The 12576-nt window shown below is 41.0% G+C and overlaps 1 protein-coding gene across 6 annotated transcripts in view; it reads right to left on the bottom strand.

The window, feature by feature from the left end:
* The window catches only part of NPAS2 (neuronal PAS domain protein 2), a 104422-nt gene that overhangs the window by 11446 nt on the left and 80400 nt on the right, over positions 1-12576 (bottom strand). For 4 of the 6 annotated variants that reach the window (XM_085558086.1, XM_085558063.1, XM_077781540.2 and 1 more), the window contains 8 exons: positions 11850-11932; positions 10828-10934; positions 9521-9668; positions 8852-8933; positions 8037-8178; positions 7214-7320; positions 6949-7041; positions 1080-1226 (listed from right to left, as the gene is read on the bottom strand). In XM_085558086.1, the coding sequence (XP_085414212.1) occupies positions 1080-1226; positions 6949-7041; positions 7214-7320; positions 8037-8178; positions 8852-8933; positions 9521-9668; positions 10828-10934; positions 11850-11932 (909 nt within the window). The remainder of the gene's footprint in view (positions 1-1079; positions 1227-6948; positions 7042-7213; positions 7321-8036; positions 8179-8851; positions 8934-9520; positions 9669-10827; positions 10935-11849; positions 11933-12576) is intronic. The other 2 variants (XM_085558073.1, XM_085558082.1) reach the window with 2 other exon arrangements.

Below are 12576 nucleotides of genomic sequence, written 5' to 3'. Positions count from 1 at the left end.
GTCAGCGCAGAACCAATAGAAGACACACACTGAAGCTAAACCTGTCTCCCTATATGATTGTATGGCACCAGGAACAGGGAGTTCTGGGTCTGGAACCCACAGCTGCTGTGTTGTCTTACAGCAGTGCACATGCAGCAAGTTAGGTGGCAAAGTTTCTAATTTGGCTTTGCTAATCCCTTAATTACCTAAACATACAATCCCAATTTGTTAATGTGTGAAACTGCATTTCACAGATGCTGATGATGGGTAAGAGTCTATTTCTGTGTGGAAGTTGCAAGCAAAATTCTCATTGACTTCAGTAGGTCCCATCCTGTTTGGAAAATACTCTTGATATCTCTTTATTTCCTTGACAAAGCTTGTCTGCTAAAATAATCCTGTTAGTATAATACTCACAAAGTCCCGAGTGCCACATTACTAGCGAGGATCATTTAACCTGGCATTTATAGTTAAATTATGAGAAACAGAGCAGTAATCACCCCACATTCAGAAAACTCCCATAAAACTGGATGATTTGTCCATTTGTTGTTAAAGGAAACCTGTGATCTACTAAATGGCACCTGCTATTATTTCTGAGGTTTGGTAGATGTAAGGGGTACAAAGCACATACTGTACTACAGAATTCTACCTCTGTGTAGGAGGTGTCAAAGGCAGAAGCAGAGCAGGCTTAGTCAGCTTCACCCTAAAGGCTTAAGCCTGTCTGGTGAAGAACAAATTCAGATACCTCCAAGGTGTGAACAAATGAACATCAGCAGAATTTAGGGGGATTTAATGTGACAAGGAAGTCTGAACTTCAGCATTCTACTACAGCTGCTCAGTCTGAAGATGTGGTAGATAAAGTAATAAAATGCTATTGTAAATGACCCTAATTATTCTCCTCCTCCTAAGGCTGAGGTATTCCCTCCTTCTATTCTTCCAGAGAGCTCTTAAATCTTTCTTGACATAGTTTACTTAAGAAGCTTTTAGAGGGCAACATCCCTCTAAAATTCAGATGAGCTAGTTTCCACTTTTTAATTTGCCAAGCTTATCAACAGTCATGTGAGAGAGGATGCTTGACTCTGCCCCTTCCAGTAGTAATTCACCTGTACGCTGGAGTCTTGGACCAGGCAGAGCTGCTCCTGTATCTTCTGGAGCTCTTCCTGCTGCCACCGGATGTTGGCCTGCAGGATCCGTGTCCGCTGCTCTAGCTGGTCCTTGATGGTCTGGAACATGCTGAATTGTGCTGAGAACTGGGGGGAGGAGGACACAGAACAAGAGGGGTGGGGGAAAGTCAGTCATTATAATACAAACAGGCCTCAGTAGAACATAGTTCTCTAAGGAGTTACTGGTCTCCTGATTGTAAGGCACAGCTAAAAAATAAAAATGTATTTGTAATATAATAACATGTAGTCAGAGACAGATCTTATCTATTTTCAGGGTTATACAAATATATTAAATATTTCCTCAGCTAGAATTATCTGCTTACAATTGACCATGTTCTGTTGTAAGGACTGTTTTTGGGAGTGTGCTACTTTAAAATATCAAGAGCATCTCAACTGGATGGCAAATGAGTGCATTATTTTCATTAGCTTGTACTTTGAAGCCCTCACTGTGTCATAACAGTATAATCCAGATGTGCTTTACTAATGCTTTCCTTTTTCAGAACAGAAATAGCAGTTCTGCAATGCTTTGTTCTGCTGATGACTTACTAAGGCATCACACAATAGACCACAATAAACATTTTCTAGATTTGTACAGCTGAGTAGTACTTTAATGACAAGAAATACTCATTAAGTTATTTTTATATGTGATATAAAATGAATAGCTCAACTCAGTGGAAGAAAGGCTGTTCAAAATAATAGTAAAAAATGGATATCATTAATCAAGGTCAAGAAGCAGGTGCAACCTCCAATAGCAGAAATACTGGCACAAACTGAAATAATTCAAGAGCTGTGGAGAGGACTAACAGCAATAAATCCCTTGTATTTGGTGCTTTCAGGTATGATTCAAAGTTCACCGAAGTTAATTATTACTTTAATAGGTTTTGGAATAATTGCTTTTGATAAGCTCATATTCCAAAAGTAAAAAACAGTCTTTGAAAAAAAGAACAAAACCCTTCAAAAAATCTTTTTAAGTTTTTATGTAATCAAGGCATCCAAGATCTTCTTGAAAACATGTAGGGCTGTGAGTGTACAGGCAAAAAAACACCCCAAAAAACCAACAAAACTGCTGTGACTTGAAAATGCTGCCTTGTCCCTCTATTTGTTCCAGTGGCTCTGTGCTAGTGGGCGAGCTGATGCTTGCTGTTGGAACCTTCCTCCTCCATGGTGCCCTGGCTTGCATTGTTTCTGGCTTTTTAGTAAGAAAAAAAAAAAGATAACAAGACAGGAATTAAGGAGTGCTCTGGTGGTAGCAGCACTGTACACTTCCTCAGATGAATTTTTTGGCTACTTAGAGGAAGTTAAATGTGACAGAACAGATTTGTATCAGCTAACTACTTCACCTTAAACCACTTAAGTATGTGAAAGTACCTTTACATTCCCTCTAGCAAAGCTGACATCTCCAGGTAGATGGCCTTTGGCAGAGCAAGAGTGAAAGCTTCAGGAGGTTCATTTCCATTTATCAGGTGGAGGGTGGCTTTCCCACACAGCCGGGAGGTCTCTGCACAGAGTGGTGGCCAGGTGGGGGTCAGTCCCACAGCCAGCCCTAGGGGCAGGGAGGGCTGCTAAGGTGGCACCTGCTGGTGTCCCCGTACCTGTGCCTGCAAACAGCAGCGCCATCGTCTGCAACCCACACCTCTCCAGAGCAGGAAGATGCTGTCAAACCTCCCAAAGGTTTGTGTTACTTGGAATTGGTGTTACAGAAGAGAAGCCAGAGCAGGGTCTCCTTTCTTTCTTTTTTGTTCATGTATAAGGAATTAACCTGAGGAATGGCTGAGCAGAGACCTCAGATGTTTGGGAATAAGTGACTCAAAGGGGAATCTAGGGCTGCTTGTTGTAGCCCAGCCTTTTGGATCTGAAGAGTCCCAGGTATCCTGATTTTAGGAGTGGAATGATGCTGTGAGCAACAGATCATAGACGAGATGCAGCTAATTCCTGCTTTAACCTGGTCTGTACAGAGGGAGCTTTTAAAAACACAATTATAAATAATTAATTAATTATCTAATTATCTAATCATCTCTATATGAGCTCTTTTAATGAGGACTGCTTTTAAGTTTTTAAAAGGATCCTTATTAGAAAAGGAATAAAAAACAGTTTTAGTAAAGAGCTTCATTTTAACTGCCCGGCTTGGTGATGGCACATTTTGATTAACATGCAAATTCCTTGATGACCCTTTGAGAAAAGAACCTGCTTTTCTTCAATTGATCAATGTAAGGAATTTTAAACCAGGCAATTTCACAATCACTTGATACTTCAAAAAGAAACAAAATCCATTTTCAGGCCTTAGTTTTAAATTTGAATTTGCTTTGTAAAGTTGTACACAAGAATATATTGATGTTGATTTTAAATTATTATTCCATAATTTTTTGTGCAGGTTCTTATATTTACTATATTAATCTTTATTGTCTTTTTTTCTTTTTCACGTGCTTTTTGTATTAATATACTTAACATCAACAATTAGCTGGTATACCGGAGTGAAAGCTGTTATGGATGAAGACAAGGAACTTTCTCTTTTGCTTTTTTCCTCTTCCCACTCTACCCCCTAAATTGTTGATAACTCTAACTATGATCCCTGTGCTTACAGAGCTTCTATTGTTTTTGTACAATGAGACACTAACAGCAATTGACCTACTCCAGAGAGTATTTATCTCAAGATCATTAACTGGTCTACTAATTAAGGGAGAAATCTCTAATTGTATAATAAATTAAAAGAGCTTAACTCAAAACATTCCACAGAAAATACTGCCCAGCTTTAACTCTGCCATTGGCATCAGATGAAGTTTGTCTTCATCTCATTTAGGTATTTGCAAATGTCCACAGAATTCTTATATAAGTGCATGTAATACACAGGAAAGTGTCATCTTCCTAAATACAGTCAACCATGGCAGACTAAACCTGTGAGATCTCTATAGTTGCACCAGTTTAATCAAGGTTTGTTAATGCAGGCAAAAAAAAAAACCCAAAAGAAACAAGCAAATCCCAGAGCAGTAATTTTAGTCTGGTTTCTTAAAAAAAAAAAAAAAAAGTAAAATAAAGTGATGCATTTGGGATCATGTCAGCAGATGTTCTGGTAGGGAGTGGCTCGATGCACAAGTGCTGGTGACAGACCAGGGAGGCTCTACAGCCCAGAGAGAGGGACTGTCACTTCCATACTGTGATTTTTCTCCTCCACCATGCCCAAGGAGAGGTGTTTTTCTCCACTGAGTGCTACCCCAGGATGCCAGAAGGCTGCAGCCAGGGGTGGGTACCTATGGCCCCTGTGTCTGTCAGGATAGTTCCTCATTTCTAATGTGATGAAGAAAAGATGTATGTCCCAAGACATCTGTTCCTACAAGTGTAATGACAATAAGTAGCTGTAAAAAAAGAGACCCTATTTGTTTTGTAGCTCAGTTTCCTTTAAAACTTTATTTCCTGCCCTTACAACTTTCTTTCAATTCTTCTGGCCCAAGAGATGAGCCATGTTTCTTGGTGGAGACATTCAACAGAGTTGTGAGAGTGTCAAAAATAACATATTGCTGTAACTTCATGAAAGCTTTAGCTGAGCAAAGGAGAGAAGGATCCACTCATCCCTTCCTCTTGTGGGAAAGGCTGGCTCCATGCACCAGCCCTTCAAGGCACAGCCCCTGGGAAACTGGATTTTATTAGTTTTGCAGCTCACTGAACAACTTGTTCTTTCTTTCTGTCATCTGAATAACACCTGTTCAATCCCAAACGAATTATTAGTGTTAATTATTATTCAGCCATCAACATCCGCTGTGTTGCAGGGGATTTTAATTTATGACAATGAGGAAGGCAAACAAACAAATATTCTAATTGGGAGCACTTGGTTTAAAGTAAACCATTTACATTCAGGTGACATCTTGGGTGACACTGCTGTCTGTTCATTCACACAAGCAAGGCATAAGCTAAAATCGCATTTCAGAGGAGACAGAACCATCACAGCCTTCACTGGAAATAAAACTACTCAAAGTTCAGGCAGATGGTGCCCGAGGCAGCAGCTAGCTGCTCACTGCAGACACAGTTGTGGCCACTTATAATGTTTTCCCTGCTGCTACCACCCTGTAGCCAAATGTTAGCCACAACGATACCCAGGGCCTTCCAGCTCATGCCATCAGCCACCTTCAGCTAAGGACAAGTGGCAGAAAGGCAGCAGGGAGAAAACTGTGCAGCTCCTCCTTGCGAGCTGGGAGTGGGGCACCTGGCCACACTATTTCTACAAGCAATGGGCTTGTGTTTTGCCACTAAACTGCTGGGAAATGGTCAGCTAGGAAGCCAAGGAAGTGTACCTGGCGGGATGCACATGTACCTGATTTTGTCCCTCACTCACCTAGTGCTGCAGGCACCTTGTCTTTTGAATAATTAATTATGTTGCTGTAGGCTGATGTTAATTATTTTAAAGTGTGTAGTATCATAATATTCATAACAGTTTATGAAAATCACGTAAGTGTGTGGAGACTTGGTACTGTCTACAGGAATTTTGCTATGGAGTGTGAACATCGGTAGCCTGAGATGCAACGTCCTGGTCCATGTCCAGCTTCATCCTGAGCTTCGCCAGGAGCACTGCTGTGACTGCTGCCAGAGAGCTGCCTGTGTAGACAGACTCAAGTCAGTCCTCTTCCTTTCACCAAGATTTAGGTGGCCCAAAGAGGCTTAATCAGTGACTGAATAGCACTCTAATTTGTCAGAAAAAAAATGGAGCTGGTGTTCCAGTAAGAGCCTTTTACTAGGAAGGGACAAGGCAGCAGGGCTCTTGGTAAACAACTGGAATGCTTCTCTTCACAAAGAGCTTTGATGGAGAAGAAAGGGAGGTAGAAAAAAGTCAGACAAAACACATGGAGACTTATAATACATAAGCTAATTGATGTTTGAAAATGCATTAATGAATAACAGAGAGAAGTATCTGTAAAAGAAAATGAATGCTCAGAGCAGATAATTGATATGCTGTTTATTCGCTGCATGCTAGCGTGGAGTCATGAAGAGAATATTAAACATGGAAGATAAATGAGAATTTGTTATTTTAAAGCCAGAATCCTCAGGACTTTATATGCTTTATGTGCTACACAAATAAACTCCAGGATGTTGTGAGTGAGTGTATGATATCAATGGTGGAAGCAGTCTAGGTTCAGCAATACTCCACCATTCCTAAAATCAGAGGATGATGTGGTGCATCATCACAGCAGGGCAACAGGAGAAAAACAATGTGCTGGAAACATGGTACTCAAATGTGCTTCTTCAAAATCTGCTGCAAATGTACCCCTGAGGCAACATTTTGGGCCATCATGAACTTTTGAGATATGGGTTTTTTTGAGATATGGGATTGGAGGAATCTGAAATTTGTCTTCAGTGGCATACTCTGCATTACTGGCACACTCACAAAATGGGTGTTATTGAATTTGCATGTCCTTTACTACTGGTTAGTTATGCATCAGCACAACCAAACAGGTGTTTTTAGCAGGACTGGATGTCTCACTTAGTTTTTGGTTTTAATTCTCATTGTGAATTTGATCTTGAAGGGACCTGGTTCCATAAAAGTGAAGTTGAAAAGTCTTTTTCTATCTGTTTTTTGTCTCCTTATGAAACAGATGTGTGCACACCTGAACCTACATGCACCTGGGCTTCTGAACACCTGCATGCAGTTATATGTTTAAACATACAAGTGTACAATTCAGATTACTTTCCCACAATATTTTAAGTGTCTGGGAGTTTGGATTTGGGGATTTTAGTTACTAGAGAGGTAACTTAAAAGCCCCAAAATGAGAAAGTATTAGGAGATAAGCAAGTGATCGATTCCACTTCCAAATCCCCAACTAACCTGTGCCAGAGGTGCAGGCTGATTTTGCAGAGTTGCTTGAGGCAGCAACTGCTGTGGGAGAAGCTCACATGGAAGCTGAGAAGGCAAAGAAACCTAGGTTAAAAACAAAACAAACCAAAACTTTATTTATAAGTTTGGCTCCTTTAAATTTTAGGTTTCTTCTAATGCTGTGGCTTCCGTGTAAGTTGTTTTTAATTGCTAAGCTGCGTATGTAGCACATGCTGTTACACCCTCTGCCTATTGCCATGATTCCTTGTGAAGTTACCTGAAGAGCAGTAGGTTGGCTGAGTCTATGCACAGATAAATCCTGCTGTGTGCTCGGTGTTCTTGGCAAGGGAGTGTTAGACTCCGTAATCAGCTTTGTTGGTGTAGCTGCAAGAAAAGTACCAGTAGATTTTACCTGCTGGAAATCAACCTGCTTGAAGTGGGTAATGTGACAAGACCTGGGTAGAAATTGTAATGGTCTGGCTAAATTCTAGTGGGAGTCAGGGCTGTTCTTGTTGACTTCAATGGCAATAAAATTAAACTCTTAAGGAGGGTCTGGGCAAAGATAAAAGTAAATGAGACAGATTATGATTCTATGCTCCAATGAGCAGTGCAAAAGGACCCATGAACTGTTCTAAACCAGCTGGAACTCCCTTTTTATGGGCTGAATAACTGTAAATTTAGGTTAGCTCATTGGCTTTTCTTCTACACCAGGAAGCAGAAAGTGTATACACTTTCTTTCCAAGTCAACACTGGAGTATCCTAAATCTTAGCCAGAAGAGAGTCACCCACAGGTTGTTAATACTCATGTAAGTCTAGAGAAGTCTCATATTGCTCACACTGGTGCCCTCAAATCTTAAAGACATTTTTGTAACAGATTGAAACAGCACATTTCACATCTAATCCCACTGCTCATCTTCCAGCATTTAGGTGGTTGTGCTAGAAACTTCCCTCCTGTACATTACCATTTCAGCTTTTGCACTTCTTTGTCAGTGCATATCATCAATACCTCATAATTTACCGTTAAATTACAGCTATGGTATATAAGCACACATTCTTTAGCTAAATTAAAAATAATTCCGTAACTCAGGAATGCCACTCACATGCTGGGTCTGACTTGGGCGTGTGGGAAGATTTTGGTGAGCTCCTGGATGACACTGAGGGTGTCCGACTAGCGCTGAGGACTGAGGCACCAATATCAAGTGCATTAAAGTGCTGTTCAGGATCCAAGCTGGTGCCACTTTCCTAAAACAAACCAGGAAAAGAGAACAGCTACTGCATCTGTCAGAGGTAAAGCATTTTAAAATTTAGTAATGGTTGCACACCAGTTCATTGGCAGACCTAAAATGACTTGAGCAGAACTAATCTCAGGCAGGCTAGCAGAAGACCTGGACTAAGGCATAAATGCCCCTTCCAAACAGCATCAAATGAATGCATTTTACAAACAACTATCACTAGGCTATAAATAAATAGCAAGCTACTGCCATAGTCACTTTGTGCCTTCAGATGTTTTTCTGAATCTTTCTTTTGTGTTCACTTGGATGCGACAGCAATGGCAACCTCTGTGAGACACTAGGCCATGCACTGAGGATAAGCATTGCTATCTTTCCTCCAGAGATCACTGAGACGTAGCCAAGAGGGCTGATTGACAGAACTCGTCCCAATGAATCTTTAAACTGTGGTACCTTGACAAGGTAGTGTGAGATATCTCACACTGCCACTGCCCCTGACCATGTTCCACTTCATTTGTGGCGGCTACTGATCTCCAGGTTCATCCTTCCATAAACTCAAGTGAGCAATGAAGTTGAGATAATCCACCAACATTGGAGAAAGACAATGCTGGAGTCTTCGGTGATGTTAACATAGAACAAGTTGTGATGACTACACAAATTAATGAAAAAAGCTTTTCTCCTTGTACCTTTAGTGCTGAGGACACCACCTCTGAGGACACTTCTTCCAAGCCCATCTCCTGTCTCCTCTCCACCCGAACATCTGCATAACTGAATGGAAAACATAATTCTATGTATCAACATCAAACTGCTGTATTTCTTAAAATGTGCTTTAAAAGAGTGGAGGAACAAATTACTGTACATTTTACAGGTTAAATGAAAAGCTGAAAAGTGATGTAAGTCAAATGCTACTGAATAACATTTGAGAGTGTTTTAATTTTCAGGTTTTACTCTGTTCCTATCTTCTTGAAGTCAATATTAAAGAACTATATAAAAAGGTCAAGTTTACATCCTACAATGACTTTATGACTTCACTGGAAAGCTTCTACACATCTCTTCAAAACCAACGTAAGGGTTAGAGAAAGTGAATATTTAAGGGATCTGTCTATTCTCTAAATTTTGAACAAAATGGAAAAATGCCATAGTTCATCTGCCCCTAAAGTAAAAAAAAAAATAAGCTTAACATAAACTAAGGTTCAGTCTGATAATTTTTCTGTATTTTTCCTTCAGAAAGTTCAGGCTAAATTTTTTTGTTATGTAAATGATGTTATATTTTTAAAAGAAAATGCTGGCAGATATGAGGATGTTCCTATCTCACTGTCCTTTATGTCCCGGCCGGCTGATAGGATTTTCCATACCTTACCACCATGTGAGTGCACACAATGAACTCTGGCTTGGAGTTCCACTGGTGGTAGGTGATGTAGTAATGGGTCTGGAGCCAGATCCACTGCTGTCCTTTGGTCAGAAACCGATAGCAGCATGACTTCCCCTTGCCGAACTGCATCACTGCCAGCAGAAAATACACACAGCTTATAGCACAATTTCCCACGTGAAAATGACATGAAATGTGAAAAAAAAAAAAGTGACTAAAATATCTGGCATAGGTAGACAGGAGTATAAGCACCAATTTTGAGTAAGTGCTCCTCTCAGCCTTCTGACAGAACAAAAATCATAATTATTAGTAGAAATCTTCTTCTGACACTTTGGATGGTAAATTCCTACACAGTACAATTAACCTTAAGTTTGGACACTAATGAATTAGTGTCCACTACAATTTAAACATAGATCTTATCCTGCTTTATGTGCTGATCACATACTGCTTAATTAGACACCTGGGATTATTTTCTAAGAGTGATCATCTTAAGTCTAGAGCAGAAAAGTACAGGATAAAAATGCTTGAAAATATGAGTATTGTGTGCAGATGGAATTAGAGTGAAGTAAGCATAGGAGATAACACTGCGCAAAGACAAAAATAATTTGAAAGAAAATTCCCAGACTGACAAGAATTCAAACTACAGTAAACCAGGGTGTACTGAAGGTTTTGAAGATCCACCAACCAAATTAATCTCTGCTTTTTCCCCCTGGTGATTTCAAGGGGTTCCCAAATATCCACATATTTAGCCTTTCTATATTTCAATGTCAACAAATAAAAACTAATGTTTACAGGATACTTTCAAGACAGACAGAGGTGGTAATCTGAGATGTTACAGCCAGTTCTGTAAGCAAATATTTGAAAAGCATTGCCTTATTTTCTTTACTAAGTAAAAGAGTTTTTCAATTAAATCCTAATAGACCGTATTTAAAGTATCACAGCTAATCCTAAATACACAGTGAACAACATTAGAGAACATAATCCACAAGAATTGCTTGAACTATTCCTGCATATTCTTTACTAATAGAACAGGGGTCAAATCTGGCATATTTTATCCGTTCAGTGAGTCTCACTGGCTACTTTTGGGGATATAGAAGGGAAAATTGTATTTTTCAGAGCTCGGTAAGTCTGTCCCAGATGCCAATCAGCTGCAGTACCTGCAGTCTGCTACAGCTCTGTAAGACATACAGGCTGAGGCAAGAGTCAAACCTCCCCTTCCAAACAACTTTTCACTGAAAAGAGGTGTCCCAGTGTCCAGTGACTTCCCAGGAAGCTGGGCCGTGTGATACTTACAGTGTTCATGGCACCTTGCTAGCAGCTCTAGGTCATCTATGTGGTAATAGTCGTAGCCAGAAGTACCCAGCACTTCGAAAGGCAAGTATCCGATAATCGGCGGTGCTCTGTGGTTGGGCACAACACGAGTCCATAAAACACTGAGCAAGCAGTTCTGCATGTTGATGCAGAGATGCAAACAACCCAGATCTACTTCACTTATCGGTGTACTGTTGTTCACCTTAGGGGGCTGGATCCTCACTTTCCCCCACCTTGAGCCTGGGATACCCAGCTAGGCACAGCAATACCGGCAGGCACCATCCCACCAGGACAAGACTATGACAACACCCCTTCTTCAGGGAAAATGTGATTGGGGAAAGCAGTCCAGCTTCTCAGGGACCTTTACACAGGAATCTGCTGTGAGGGAGTTGTTCCTTGGCTGCTGCTTGGTCAGGGGCTCTGTGATGGCTCCTACAGCCCTTACACAGGGGAAAATGTGTGGGGAGGTGTTTGGAAGCCATCATCTGCTGGGACTGGGGGGGATAAGAGAGGAAATCATCTGTGCTGCTTTCCTCTGGGTGCCTAGAGAGCTCATCTGTGGCATGCTGAGGCACTTGCTTTGTACCTTTGCCAGCACAGATGCCTCAGGCCAGCATAGACTTTCCCTCCATAACTCAGTGGGAATTGCACACACGCAATCAATGACTGGATTTGGAAGGAAGGATTTCTGCAGCTGTGTAATAATTAGCTCATTTTGCCATGTGACAGACTTTGGTCTGCTGATAATTTTAAAGGAAGGAAGAACAGGCTAATCACAAATTCAGCTGAAGAAACAGATTCCTTTTGTTTTAAAAAACCCATTAAAAATAAAAGCAAAAGTAAATGTAAAATAGTAAACATCAGCTTTTGTAGGAATTTCGTTGGCAGCCCTCCTGTTCATGAGATTCAGATGTGAAATGGAATACTACTTGAGAGAACTGTACTTGTGAAATAGTAGTAGAAAAGCACAAAACACAACCAGCAGTGCATTTCATGTCACCAACCTGTGATCCAGGAATAAAAATTTCCACTCCAGACTGTGTCTTGATGTAAATTCCTCTAGAGGTTCTTCTACGATGCACATTTCCTGTCCGGTGGAGAAAACTGACTTACTGAGAGTTGGAGCTTCACCCTCTGATTCACCTAGCTTTTGTTAGCTAAAAGTACATGGTGCATAACAGGAGAAAAAAGAGGATCCACCCATTTTCTGGCCATTCCAGAGAGCAAAATATTGTATTTATCAATACCAACATTTTTTATAGGAGATAGGGAGAAGAACTTGTAATGCACACGTACTTAAGAGCTGAGACTGTGCCTCAGGGTGCCAAAATTTTTTGGCTTTGAAGCAGTGCCTGGGGTGTGATGGCCGTGGGCTTTCCCAGCATCCAGCCTATGCCTGATCCCACCAGGGCTTGCCGCATCTTGCTTCACTCCTTCTGTGTTACTAAAGATACCCACCACCCTTGGTCCTTTTGGATGTCTGCCCACCAAGCTCTCTGAGAAAGGGGGACGCTCTCCTTTTTCCTCAGTAGCTGCAGTAAATGCCTTTTCAGGCAGCCAGCCTGCATGGGACCTGTCCAGTGGGTAAAAGGGGTCAGTGTTGCCTTGCACTGCATTGCCACAGCAAACAAGCTGGCCCTTAAGGTTCACAGCAGCCCCTCAGTGCTCACAAGCATGATGATTAATAAGTGAGTTATGGGAGGCAGGGCACAGGGCTGACTGTGATGCAGG

Source organism: Lonchura striata, chromosome 1, assembly GCF_050655825.1.
Source record: "Lonchura striata isolate lonStrDom1 chromosome 1, ASM5065582v1, whole genome shotgun sequence".
NCBI lineage: Eukaryota > Metazoa > Chordata > Aves > Passeriformes > Estrildidae > Lonchura > Lonchura striata.
The sequence above is the reverse complement of the archived record's forward strand: the minus strand, read 5'-3'. Positions and strand labels throughout refer to the sequence as shown.